We start from the raw sequence: 12,527 nt of genomic DNA, 5'->3' as shown, positions 1-12,527 counted from the left end.
AATTTTGTGATGTGTACCAGTGTTACAAGACCACTAGGTGTCGCCATATAAGTGTTAGGATTGGAATGTCTTAAGAATCAGGTGAATAGGTAAATGGTTACACCTGTGGTGATGTGTATAAATGAGAGGTGTATACTGGCATGAGGTCATATGATTAAGGGCATTTGAGTCTGAAACGTCATGTTCTGTTGCTTCCTGGTACTAATAAAGTAAAGTGAACATTACCTTGGTGCTGCTGCTGTGTTTGTGGATTGTTCATCGTTTGGAGTTAAGAGCAGTGGCTCCTTCAGCTTGCACACTGTTAGCCACTGGTGCTGTTGAGTCAGTTTGATATGTGGATATTACTAAATTAGCACAGCAGGTTTGTGTGACCTAGGGGTAGGTTTATCAAAACCCATGTGGGCATGATTCGCTATAGCAAATCATGTCCGCCCTGCATCGCTAAATGCCAACAGCATAGGCTGACAGCATTTAACATTGCACAAGCATTTTACAAGAAATGCTTGTGCAATGCCACCCCCTGCACATTCGCCGCCAATCGTCTGCTAGCAGAGGGTGTCAATCATCCCGATCGTATCTGATTGGAATGATTGCAGTCCGCCACTTAAAAGGTGGCAGAGAGTTAAGGAGCAGCGGTCTTCAGTTCTGTTTCCGGTGAGATGGAAGGTTCCCGCAGAATAAGCAGCATCTCCTGCTTAGTAAATATACCCCCTAGTGTAAAGAGTAAGGGGTAAAATAAAATTGGTTAAAAGGTAATTACAAGGTGTTTGAATAGAAAGGGCTATATTGTGTGTGAGTGTGTGTATATATATATATATATATGTCTACATATGTGTATGGGTATATGTGTATGTATGTATATACAGGGAGTGCAGAATTATTAGGCAAGTTGTATTTTTGAGGATTAATTTTATTATTGAACAACAACCATGTTCTCAATGAACCCAAAAAACTCATTAATATCAAAGCTGAATAGTTTTGGAAGTAGTTTTTAGTTTGTTTTTAGTTATAGCTATTTTAGGGGGATATCTGTGTGTGTAGGTGACTATTACTGTGCATAATTATTAGGCAACTTAACAAAAAACAAATATATACCCATTTCAATTATTTATGTTTACCAGTGAAACCAATATAACATCTCAACATTCACAAATATACATTTCTGACATTCAAAAACAAAACAAAAACAAATCAGTGACCAATATAGCCACCTTTCTTTGCAAGGACACTCAAAAGCCTGCCATCCATGGATTCTGTCAGTGTTTTGATCTGTTCACCATCAACATTGCGTGCAGCAGCAACCACAGCCTCCCAGACACTGTTCAGAGAGGTGTACTGTTTTCCCTCCTTGTAAATCTCACATTTGATGATAGACCCCAGGTTCTCAATGGGGTTCAGATCAGGTGAACAAGGAGGCCATGTCATTAGATTTTCTTCTTTTATACCCTTTCTTGCCAGCCACGCTGTGGAGTACTTGGACGCGTGTGATGGAGCATTCTCCTGCATGAAAATCATGTTTTTCTTGAAGGATGCAGACTTCTTCCTGTACCACTGCTTGAAGAAGGTGTCTTCCAGAAACTGGCAGTAGGACTGGGAGTTGAGCTTGACTCCATCCTCAACCCGAAAAGGCCCCACAAGCTCATCTTTGATGATACCAGCCCAAACCAGTACTCCACCTCCACCTTGCTGGCGTCTGAGTCGGACTGGAGCTCTCTGCCCTTTACCAATCCAGCCACGGGCCCATCCATCTGGCCCATCAAGACTCACTCTCATTTCATCAGTCCATAAAACCTTAGAAAAATCAGTCTTGAGATATTTCTTGGCCCAGTCTTGACGTTTCAGCTTGTGTGTCTTGTTCAGTGGTGGTCGTCTTTCAGCCTTTCTTACCTTGGCCATGTCTCTGAGTATTGCACACCTTGTGCTTTTGGGAACTCCAGTGATGTTGCAGCTCTGAAATATGGCCAAACTGGTGGTAAGTGGCATCTTGGCAGCTGCACGCTTGACTTTTCTCAGTTCATAGGCAGTTATTTTGCGCCTTAGTTTTTCCACACGCTTCTTGCGACCCTGTTGACTATTTTGAATGAAACGCTTGATTGTTCGATGATCACGCTTCAGAAGCTTTGCAATTTTAAGAGTGCTGCATCCCTCTGCAAGATATCTCACTATTTTTGACTTTTCTGAGCCTGTCAAGTCCTTCTTTTGACCCATTTTGCCAAAGGAAAGGAAGTTGCCTAATAATTATGCACACCTGATATAGGGTGTTGATGTCATTAGACCACACCCCTTCTCATTACAGAGATGCACATCATCTAATATGCTTAATTGGTAGTAGGCTTTCGAGCCTATACAGCTTGGAGTAAGACAACATGCATAAAGAGGATGATGTAGTCAAAATACTAATTTGCCTAATAATTCTGCACTCCCTGTATATATATATATATATATATATATATATATATATATATATATATGTGTGTGTGCATGTATGTGTATTTATATTTATTTTATTATATATCCATACACATAAACACACATATATATATATATATATATATATATATATATACACATACATACATACACACACACACACACACACACACACACACACACACACATATATATATATATATATATATATATATATATATATATATATATATACAGTATATGTACATACACACATTGGAGCCATTTCCATTCAGATTCCTTTTAAACTTTAAAAATAATTTTAAATTAATTTTAATATTTAATAATATTTTTTACTGTGTATTTGATGTAAATAGATAGATAGATAGATAGATAGATAGATTGAAAGATAGACATATAGATATATAGTTAAATAACTAGATAGATAGATAGATAGATAGATAGATATTTTACAAAAATAATATAATGAGTAAGAGAATACCAATGACATCATGTTAGATGGGTTTTTTATTATGTCTGACTATTTTGTTATATTGTGGGCAAAATAAATGTATAATAATAATTTATTGTTTAAAAAAATTGTGAATGTTTATTTCTTATACTTGTGACACATATATAGTATTAAGGTCTGGATATGTTATATAGATGTAGAATAGGTAATTAAGATTGCAAGCAGGGTTAAATGCAATACATTTCAAAAGGCAAACAAAAGTTATTGAAAAAATATTTTTTTGTAAATATTTACCTATATTTCAGAGCCGGAAGCTGTTATGGGTCTCACTGTTAATGCTGTCACCTTGACCTTTGTAACCTTGAGCTGGACAGTCCCTCAAGGCAACAGAAGTTCCTATCACATTGAGGTCCTCGGCTATCCTTCACTTACTAAGAATTCATCCACAGAATCAGCCACTATTGAGAATCTGAATCCTGGAACACAGTACACTATCATGGTATCTGCAATGTCAGGGGAAGACACCTTACAAGGAGATATCACCAATATAACTATAACTACTAGTAAGTACCAAATATTAGCAATGAACAGCATATTGCAATGTTTCACAAGCTAATTCAGTAGAAACCCCCTTTAAGACTATAGGTAGAAAGCTAGCACTGTGAAAAAGATTCCAAGGAATCCATAATCCTTCATCAAGAACAGGAAATACTCTCTTCCCTACTGAAAAGAAAAACATACACATATATATATATATATATATTCCATAAAAGGATAGCACAATCTCACTGTTAGGCTACTGCGAAGGTGCACTGTATAAATTAATCCAAAGTTCATCGAGTGATACAGGCACTCAATGGTCTTTTGATAAAAAGTAAATTTATAAAATCAAGTTAAAAAGACATGACGTTTTGATGCATCCTTGTACCTTTTTCAAATGTCACAAAATTACATACAACAAATATCCTAAAACTACTGACAAACTTACTACTACTACATCTTTATATACCTTCCTCACTCTGTTATCAGCACACAGCATACCACCATTGAGACTGGGCGTCTGACGTCATCATAGCGCATCATTGTGCGCCACGTCCTCTCCCCTGTGTCTACGTAGTCATGATAACCCATGTCAACATCCGGTTATGCCAGCTGATCTATTTGTGTGATCGTTGCAATCCTGCTATCGCAAATATACAGAGGCTCAAGTTCACTTGGAATCTAGAATCTGATCCTTACAGGATATCGCGTGCATCGCCACTGAACCCCCTATTGCGGCAGCACACTTGCAACGATCCATATCATGCTGTACCACAAAGATAATAAAAACATGTGTTAGATACATATGCAACCCACACCTAATCTATGTGCATTACCTAGGATGCTTTAAATAATATCCTATTTCTATAACCATAATATCAGAAATTTGTACAAGAATATGTTAAGATCATGCTTCCTATCTCAAAGGATGGTTGTAAAAACTTTAATACATAATGAGACCCAATAAGATCCAAAAAGATCATATATATCAGAGTCCATATGAGAATTATCAAGGGGAATTGGACAATTGTAGCTTAATATGAATTCATCTGGATAGCTTAGCATATATGACCCCATTCCAATCCATCATAATTTCTGTGAGAATTGCTTTGCATGGGTTTCCACAAGCAATATCAGCTGGCTGAATAGGTCCACTAGCTGTGAACGTCTGCCTGAATTTTGAGCCATTTCCCCCTATGAAGCAGACACACATTAAAGTATGATCATCAGTGTGTTCATTTATGATTGCAGTTGAATGTTTGCAATTTTCAAACAATTTGTTAAATATAAATTTACATTAAGATATGTGAAACTAATTGTATGTGTTATGAACTCCCATTATGTGAAAGAAAATGCATCCACACATTAAGCAGTAATCATCTATGCTAAATTAATGAACTGTCATGTTTTTCTGTCAAACTTGCCACATATATATTGCTAATGCTATATTTGGCTTTTCGGTATGTGGAAACCCCATAAATACCCTCCCAAATAGCCTTTAAATAAAAGCCTTTTTCTCTATTCTGGTAATATCATATTCATAGTTTGGAGGCATTAACAAATTCAATTGGCAATGTACCTACTAGAGATGATGAGCATATGGCTTGGACAAATACAAATTCATCTGAATGTATGCTGATTCATCTGATACACAAACTGCCCAAAACAGATGAAGAATGAACAGTTGCTTAATCAAATCGATTTGTTTGTTTATGCAATTTGGCACCAACATTTTTAGGAAGGGTCAGGAAAGGGGAAAGGGGTTATAGCAGGAGAAGAATTACCACAGGTGGAGCAGGCACAAGGGCCAAAGTGCTAGCTGGGCCCATAGCAGCCTGTCTATATAAACACTTTTTCACCAGGGCTCTGTTTTGAAAAGGTGTGTTACTGGGTTATATAATTTAGCTAATAAGCTACTTTGTTTGTAATGATGTACAGGGGTTCTGAGCATTCGTTTCCCTGTCCAATCCTGACATAGTATTACTAATAATTGATGTTAGGGACAACCAGTAAGGCACTAAATATTTATTTAAGTCATACAGGCTTGTCCATTCAAACCTTAAACAAGCATATGGAGGTTGGAGACTAGGGGAAGCTCAACAATTTTCACTTTTACTAGAGCTATTGGAACATGCAGTTGTGTGAATTTTGAACTTGTGTGAGCTAGTCATTAACTAATATTCAATCAGTGAATAAGATGTTCTTTTAGCATTGAATCTTTCAGAGGAAACCAAACTGTAAAGCATTTGAAATACAATTTTTTATTTTATATATACAATAAAAACAACCATTTCAAAAACTTGTATAAATTACCCTTATAATAATGAACAATACATTATACATTAAAGGTTATCTAATTTGTCAACGCATGGCATTTTTACATTACTATCCCTAGATAAATTCCTGCCCAGGAATCACAAGCCTTGCAGCTTCTGAGCAGGAGGTGTGAAGCATCAGGTGCATAACCCTACCAATTGCTGGCAATGCAGAACATTCCTTTTGGTTTTAACTCCTTTGCGTGGGTTAAAAACTTGCACTTAGATTACAAGTTTTTGGTCATTTCAGTGTAAAAACAGTAACACAGCCATTACGAGTCGTGTCGGTATAGCTATACCGCAAGCATTTTAGCCTGTAATGCAACGTCAATCCCGCACTAAAAAAAAAGATGTTTTTGCGTGTGATTTCCATAGCGCCGGTATTACAGGTTGTGCGGTGAGGCTAAAATGCTTGTGTTCCGGCCTATATCGACATGATCCGTTCCGCCATCTGAGAGCAGTAGTTATGAGTTTTGCGCAACAAAACTTTTACACAAAACTCATAATAAAATGTTACAAAGTATACTAACACCCATAAACTGCCTATTGACCCCTAAACCGAGGCCCTCCCGCATCGCAAACACTATATTAAACCTATTAACCCTAATCTGCTGCTCCTGACATCACCGCCACTAATAAAAGTTATTAACCCCTATTCCATCACTCCCCGACATCGCCACCACTAAATAAAGTTATTAACCCCCAAATCTCTGGCCTTCCACATCACCGTCACTAAATAAACCTATTAACCCCTAAACCACCAGCCCCCGAAATCATAAATCATGCCCTTTTTAGGGCAATGGGTAGCTTAGGTTTTTGTTAGTTAGGTTTTTTATTTTGGGGAGTTGGTTGGGTAGTGGGTTTTACTGTTGGGGGTCTTTGTATTTTTTTTCAGGTAAAAGAGCGGATTTCTTTAGGGCAATGGCCTACAAAAGGTCATTTTAAGGGCTATTGGTAGTTTATTGTAGGCTAGGGGTTTCTTTTATTTTGGGGGGCTTTTTATTTTTATAGGGCTATTAGATTAGGTGTAATTGTTTTTATTTAGGATAATTTTGTTTGTAATTTTTTGTAATTTAGTGTTTTTTATTTTTTGTAATTTAGTATTTTTTATTTTTTTTAATTTTAGATTTAAAATTTTAGTAGTGTTAGTTTTTTTTAATGTATAATTTCGTTTTTTGAATTGGTATAATTTTAGTATAATAGTTATGTTAGGCTAATTGTTAGTTTAATCTTAGGTTTTTTTAATTTCACAGGTAAATTTTTATTTAAGATAGGGATATTGTAATTTTAATATAAAGTTAGGGGGTGATAGGTTTAGGGGTTAATATTTTAATTTAGTTTTTTGCAATGTGGGGGGCTGACGGTTTAGGGGTTAATAGATTTATTTAGTGGCGGTGATGTGGGAGGCCAGAGGTTTAGGGGTTAATAACTTTATTTAGTGGCGGCGGTGTCGGGGAGAGGCGGAATAGGGGTTAATAGCTTTATTATAGTGTTGACGATGTTGGGGTGCAGGGGAAGAGGGGGATAATAACTTTATTATAGTGATGGCCATGTCGGAGAATGGCGGAATAGGGTTTAATAACTTTTATTAGTGGCAGCGATGTCGGGAGCGGCAGATTAGGGGTTAATAATTTTATTTAGTTGTCGGTGATGTTGGGGGCAGCAGATTAGGGTTGTTTAGACTTGGGGTTTATGCTAGGGTGTTAGGTTTAAACGTAACTTTTTTTCCCCTTAGATATAAATGGGGTTGCGTTACAGAGATTTTTAATTCCGCGCTTCTGGTGTTAGTTTTTTTTCTAACACCTTCTCCCCATTGATGTCTATGGGGAAAGCGTGCATGAGCACATCAAAGCAGCCCTTGGATTTTGTGTGGTATGGAACTCATCGCCACCGTATCGCACGCACAAGGCGGCTTTTTAGAAACTTGTAATGGCAGTGCTATGGAGGGTGAAATTACGCAACTTTTGTTGCGTTCGTTTCGCACCCTCTATAGCACAAAACTTGTAATCTAGGTGATAGTTATCTATGGTCAGTTCTGCAAAATTTACAAGCTCTAATAGATTAAGCATGTCCTTTTTGCCTCACCATATCCCTTTAATAAAGTTACATAATATATGTTACATTTCGTTTCAGAATAACTAAACATCACATCGACCAACGTCGTACAGGGTACGTCATGCAAAAACTGGTCGTTAAAGACCAACAATGTACCCTGTACGTCATTAGGGGTTTAAAGCGGTGGAAGCGATCCTGATCGCTTCCAGCTGCTTTCAAGGTATTGCCATGATGCCTCGATATTGAGGCATCACTGCAATACCTTTTTTTGACCACTGATGCAAAGAGGGCCACTTTGTGGCCGTCTCTGCATCGGCCAGTGATGGCACTGATTGTTGTTGGGTGGGAGCAGCTGTAGGGAGGTGGGTGGGCGGCCCATCGCTGAACTAGTTCTGGCCGCTGTTTCAGGAAGGTGGGTGGGAGCTCGCAAGGGGAAACGGGAGCACGCGGGAAGGGGGGGGGTGCACCCACACACGGGTGATACCCATCTGTGCCAGAGGAAGAAGGAGGAGGAAGGAGGGAGAGGGAGGGAGGGAGGGAGGGGGGAATAATTGTTTAGAATAGTATCTGGGAGGGGGAGGGGGGAGGATATTGAGGGGGGGGTAGCTACACTATGAAAAAATAGGGTAAAATAATAATAATAAATAAAAAGAGCAAATTTGTTAAGAAATTGGGTAGTGGCAGGCATCTGCCAGTACCTAAAATTGCCACAAATAGGAAGAGGTGGGAATTTAAGAAAGCTATTTGGGGGGGATCATGGAGGTTGGGGGATTAGGGGGGAACCTACACTGCAGAAACTATTTATATATTTTTAAAAAATGCTTTAAAAAAAAAAAAGGCTTTTATTTTACTAATGGCAGACTTTCTGCCAGTACTTAAGATGGCGGTGACAATTTTGGGATGGGGGAGGGAATAGAGCTGTTTGTGAGGGGTCAGGGAGGGATCAGGGGGTCGGATATGTCAGGTGGGAGACTGATCTCTACACTAAAGCTAAAATTAACCCTACAAGCTACCTAATTAACCCCTTCACTACTGGACATAATACAAGTGTGGTGCACAGTGACATTTAGCTGCCTTCTAATTATCAAAAAGCAACGCCAAAGCCATATATGTTTGCTATTTCTGAACAAAGGGGATACAAGGGAAGCATTTACAACAATGTATGCCATAATTGCACAATCTTATTGTAAATAATTTCAGTAAGAAACCTAAAGTTAGAAAAAAAGTTAAATTTTTTTTTTTATTTGATTGCATTTGGCGGTGAAATGGTGGCATGAAATATACCAAAATGGGCCTAGATCAATACTTTGGGTTGTCTACTACACTACACTAAAGTTAAAATTAACCCTACAAGCTCCCTACAAGCTACCTAATTAACCCCTTCACTGCTGGGCATAATACAAGTGTGGTGCGCAGCAGCATTTAGCGGCCTTCTAATTACCAAAAAGCAATGCCAAAGCTATATATGTCTGCTATTTCTGAAGAAAGGGGTTCCCAGAGAAGCATTTACAACCATTTTTGCCATAATTGCACAAGCTGTTTGTAAATAATTTCAGTGAGAAACCTAAAGTTTGTGATAAAGTTAGCGTTTTTTTTTTATTTGATCGCATGTGGCGGTGAAATGGTGGCATGAAATATACCAAAATGGACCTAGATCAATATTTTGGTTTGTCTACTAAGAAAAAAAAATATATATATATATATATACATGTAAAGGGATATTCAGGGATTCCTGACAGATATCAGTGTTACAACGTAACTATCGCTAATTTAAAAAAAAAAAAAATGGTTTGGAAATAGCAAAGTGCTACTTGTTTTTATTGTCCTATAACGTGCAAAAAAAGCAAAGAACATGTAAACATTGGGTATTTCTAAACTCAGGAAAAAATTTAGAAACTATTTAGCATAGTTGTTTTTTGGTATTTGTAGATTTTGGGGTCAAATTTAGAAAAAGTGTGTTTTTTTCAATTTTTTCATCATATATTTTTTTTTTTTTATAGTAAATTATAAGATATGATGAAAATAATGGTATCTTTAAAAAGTCTATTTAATGGCGAGAGAAACTGTATATAATATGTGTGGGTACAGTAAATGAGTAAAAGGAAAATTACAGCTAAACACAAACACAGCAGAAATAGCATAAAAATAGCCCTGGTCTTTAAGGGTAAGAAATGGAAAAATGGCCTGGTCCTTAAGGGGTTAAGCAGGGCCAGCGGCAAATAATTACAAAGATAATCTGCAGATTAGGTTTGAGAATAAAATGACGCCCCCCAACTCTCTTTTCACTAAAATCTAATCCTAACCATTGCACAGCATTAAATCATTATGAAGACAAAAGAGCTACATAGATATATCCAGGTGATGGGCACTTTTATATTATTTAATGCAACCATACTCTCCCTATGTTTAGTGCTGCCTTGGACCCATTACAAAGAATTACACCTTTAGTTCCATTTCTAAATTTTAAACAACTTTCCAATTCATTTCCACAAAATGTGCACAGTCTGTTATATGCACACTTTTTGAGACACCAGCTCTTACTGAACATGTGCATATATATTATATGTATATGCATTTTGTGTTTGGCTGATGGCTGCCACTGAAATTTATCAGAAAAAAATCTACTCATTTGAAATTCAAACTAAGTAAATTTGCATTGTCATTTAATTATGCATTTGTTGATAATTGAATGCTATTGTTTTTATTTATTTATTTTCTATATGTAGCTATTTCTGCTACAGGCATAGCATGTAAGTTTGTGTATCCCCTGGTCCTATCTAATGTTTTTGTGGTGAGTCCTGTAACATTCTGCACAGTAATTGCTTGCTTATTATATTAGTGTATTTCCAGGTCCCAAACTGACCACAGCAAATGAGATATGAAAAACAAAGAGGCCTTTACTTATTCAATACATACTAGAATTTGCTTTTACTGGATGCTACATTACAGATTCTTGACATTTTACTAAGTGATTATATTTATGATTGATTTGTGTTACATATTTTATACATAAATTGTATTTATTCTTTCTACTTGCAGATAGCAACAGCCTGTATTTTTCTTTGATGTATACTAGTGATGCGGATAATCAGCTGATAATAATAGACACGGTAATGTACCAGAAATGTTTGTGTAAACAATTCTTTTTTAACCTTATTGATAATGATAGTGTATCTGAATTAAAATATATATTATTGGTAATGAGTTCTATATACATTTTCTTTGTCTTTTTTTTTTTTAGATCAACAAGGAACTCAGAAAACAATTTCAAGGTCAAAATGTGACAGCTGTGTTGAAGAAACGAAAGATAAATTGAAGATTTTTTGTTAACTTAAGTTTAAAGTATTCTAAGCTCTAACACTAATTTAAATACAACGTGCAACTCTATTATTTATATAAATGTGTTTGTTAAAGTATTATGTCTGGTAGAGTAATGAATGTATTCTGTAATACTGTTTTCTTTCCTGTAATATAATTTTTACTTAAAGGGACAGTCAACACCAGAATTTTTGTTGTTTAAAAAGAAAGATAATCCCTTTATTACCCATTCCCCAGTTTTGCATAACCAACACAGTTATAATAATACATGTTTTACCTCTGTAATTATCTTGTATCTAAGCTTCTGCTGACTGCCCCCTTATTTCAGTTCTTTTGATAGACATGCAGTTTAGCCAATCAGTGCTCACTCCTAGGTCATTTTACGTGCATGAGCTCAATGTTATCTATTTGAAACGTGAACTAATGCCCTGTAGTGGTCAAAATGTATTCAGATTAGAGGCAGTCTTCAAGGTCTAAGAAATTAGCATATGAACCTCCTAGTTTTAGCTTTCAACTAAGAATACCAAGAGAACAAAGCAAAATTGGTGATAGAAGTAAATTGGGAAGTTGTTTAAAATTGCATGCCCTATTTAAAACATGAAAGTTTTTTTTTGGACTTGACTGTCCCTTTAACATCTATGAAATTGAATTATCATTGAATTTACATCAACAAACAAGGGAACTAATGTATTGTTTGTGTTTATTAAGACTGGTTTTAAAAACATGAATTTCCAAGTACTGTACAGTAAAGACATCTTTTGGATAATTTTTTTAGCACTTGCAAGTTTTAAAATAAAGTTGAATAAAAAAAAAAAGAGTGTTTTTATTGAGTAGTGTATTAAACAGAATACACAGAATCTGCTCTTGATCTTTATGACTGAGGATGTTTTATAGTTTTTCTCTGGTATTGTGTGTACACCTCAGCTAAATAGAACCATTTGGTTCACCTGTTATCTAGTTTTTATTACTGGTTACAGAAGTACGCATTCTATTTAGAGTTCCTAAGCCATTCCAGTACATTAAGAATAGAAGAGATGAGAGCAGTGGTTGCCCCACAAAATGCCCCACAATATCTGATAATATTAATTATAACAACAATAATAATATTTATTATTATTATGTTATTTTTCACTTTCTTATTTTGAGTTATTTATATTTAGGTAATGTAATTTGTGTTGTACTTTTGTAAATGGATTCATGCATCTTTAAAATACTACCTTAAATCACCTCTTATTTCCATTCTTTTTTTCTCTTCCACCTTTATGGGCAATTGTTAAACTGCCCCATGCAGCAAGGTTATTTATATAGACCATCCTCTTCCTGTCTCTTCAATGTAAACTTATCCTTAAGATATAAGCAGCTGTAGTCCACGGCCCTAGATGATAAAACAGGAGAGCACTACATGTACCAGCATACAA

The 12,527-nt window shown here is 36.2% G+C and overlaps 1 protein-coding gene across 1 annotated transcript in view; it reads left to right on the top strand.

The window, feature by feature from the left end:
* Positions 1-11,924, top strand: part of LOC128656400 (titin-like) — a 491,015-nt gene extending 479,091 nt beyond the window's left edge. Inside the window, exons 124-126 of the mRNA XM_053710280.1 lie at positions 3,187-3,444; positions 10,831-10,901; positions 11,033-11,924. Coding sequence (XP_053566255.1) covers positions 3,187-3,444; positions 10,831-10,901; positions 11,033-11,107 — 404 coding nt within the window. The 3' untranslated portion in view covers positions 11,108-11,924. The remainder of the gene's footprint in view (positions 1-3,186; positions 3,445-10,830; positions 10,902-11,032) is intronic.
* Positions 11,925-12,527: the final 603 nt, after the last annotated feature.

The sequence above is a fragment of the Bombina bombina genome, chromosome 4 (assembly GCF_027579735.1).
Source record: "Bombina bombina isolate aBomBom1 chromosome 4, aBomBom1.pri, whole genome shotgun sequence".
In the NCBI taxonomy this organism is placed as follows: domain Eukaryota; kingdom Metazoa; phylum Chordata; class Amphibia; order Anura; family Bombinatoridae; genus Bombina; species Bombina bombina.
Note: the sequence above shows the minus strand (reverse complement) of the source record. Positions and strands in the feature narration are given on the sequence as shown.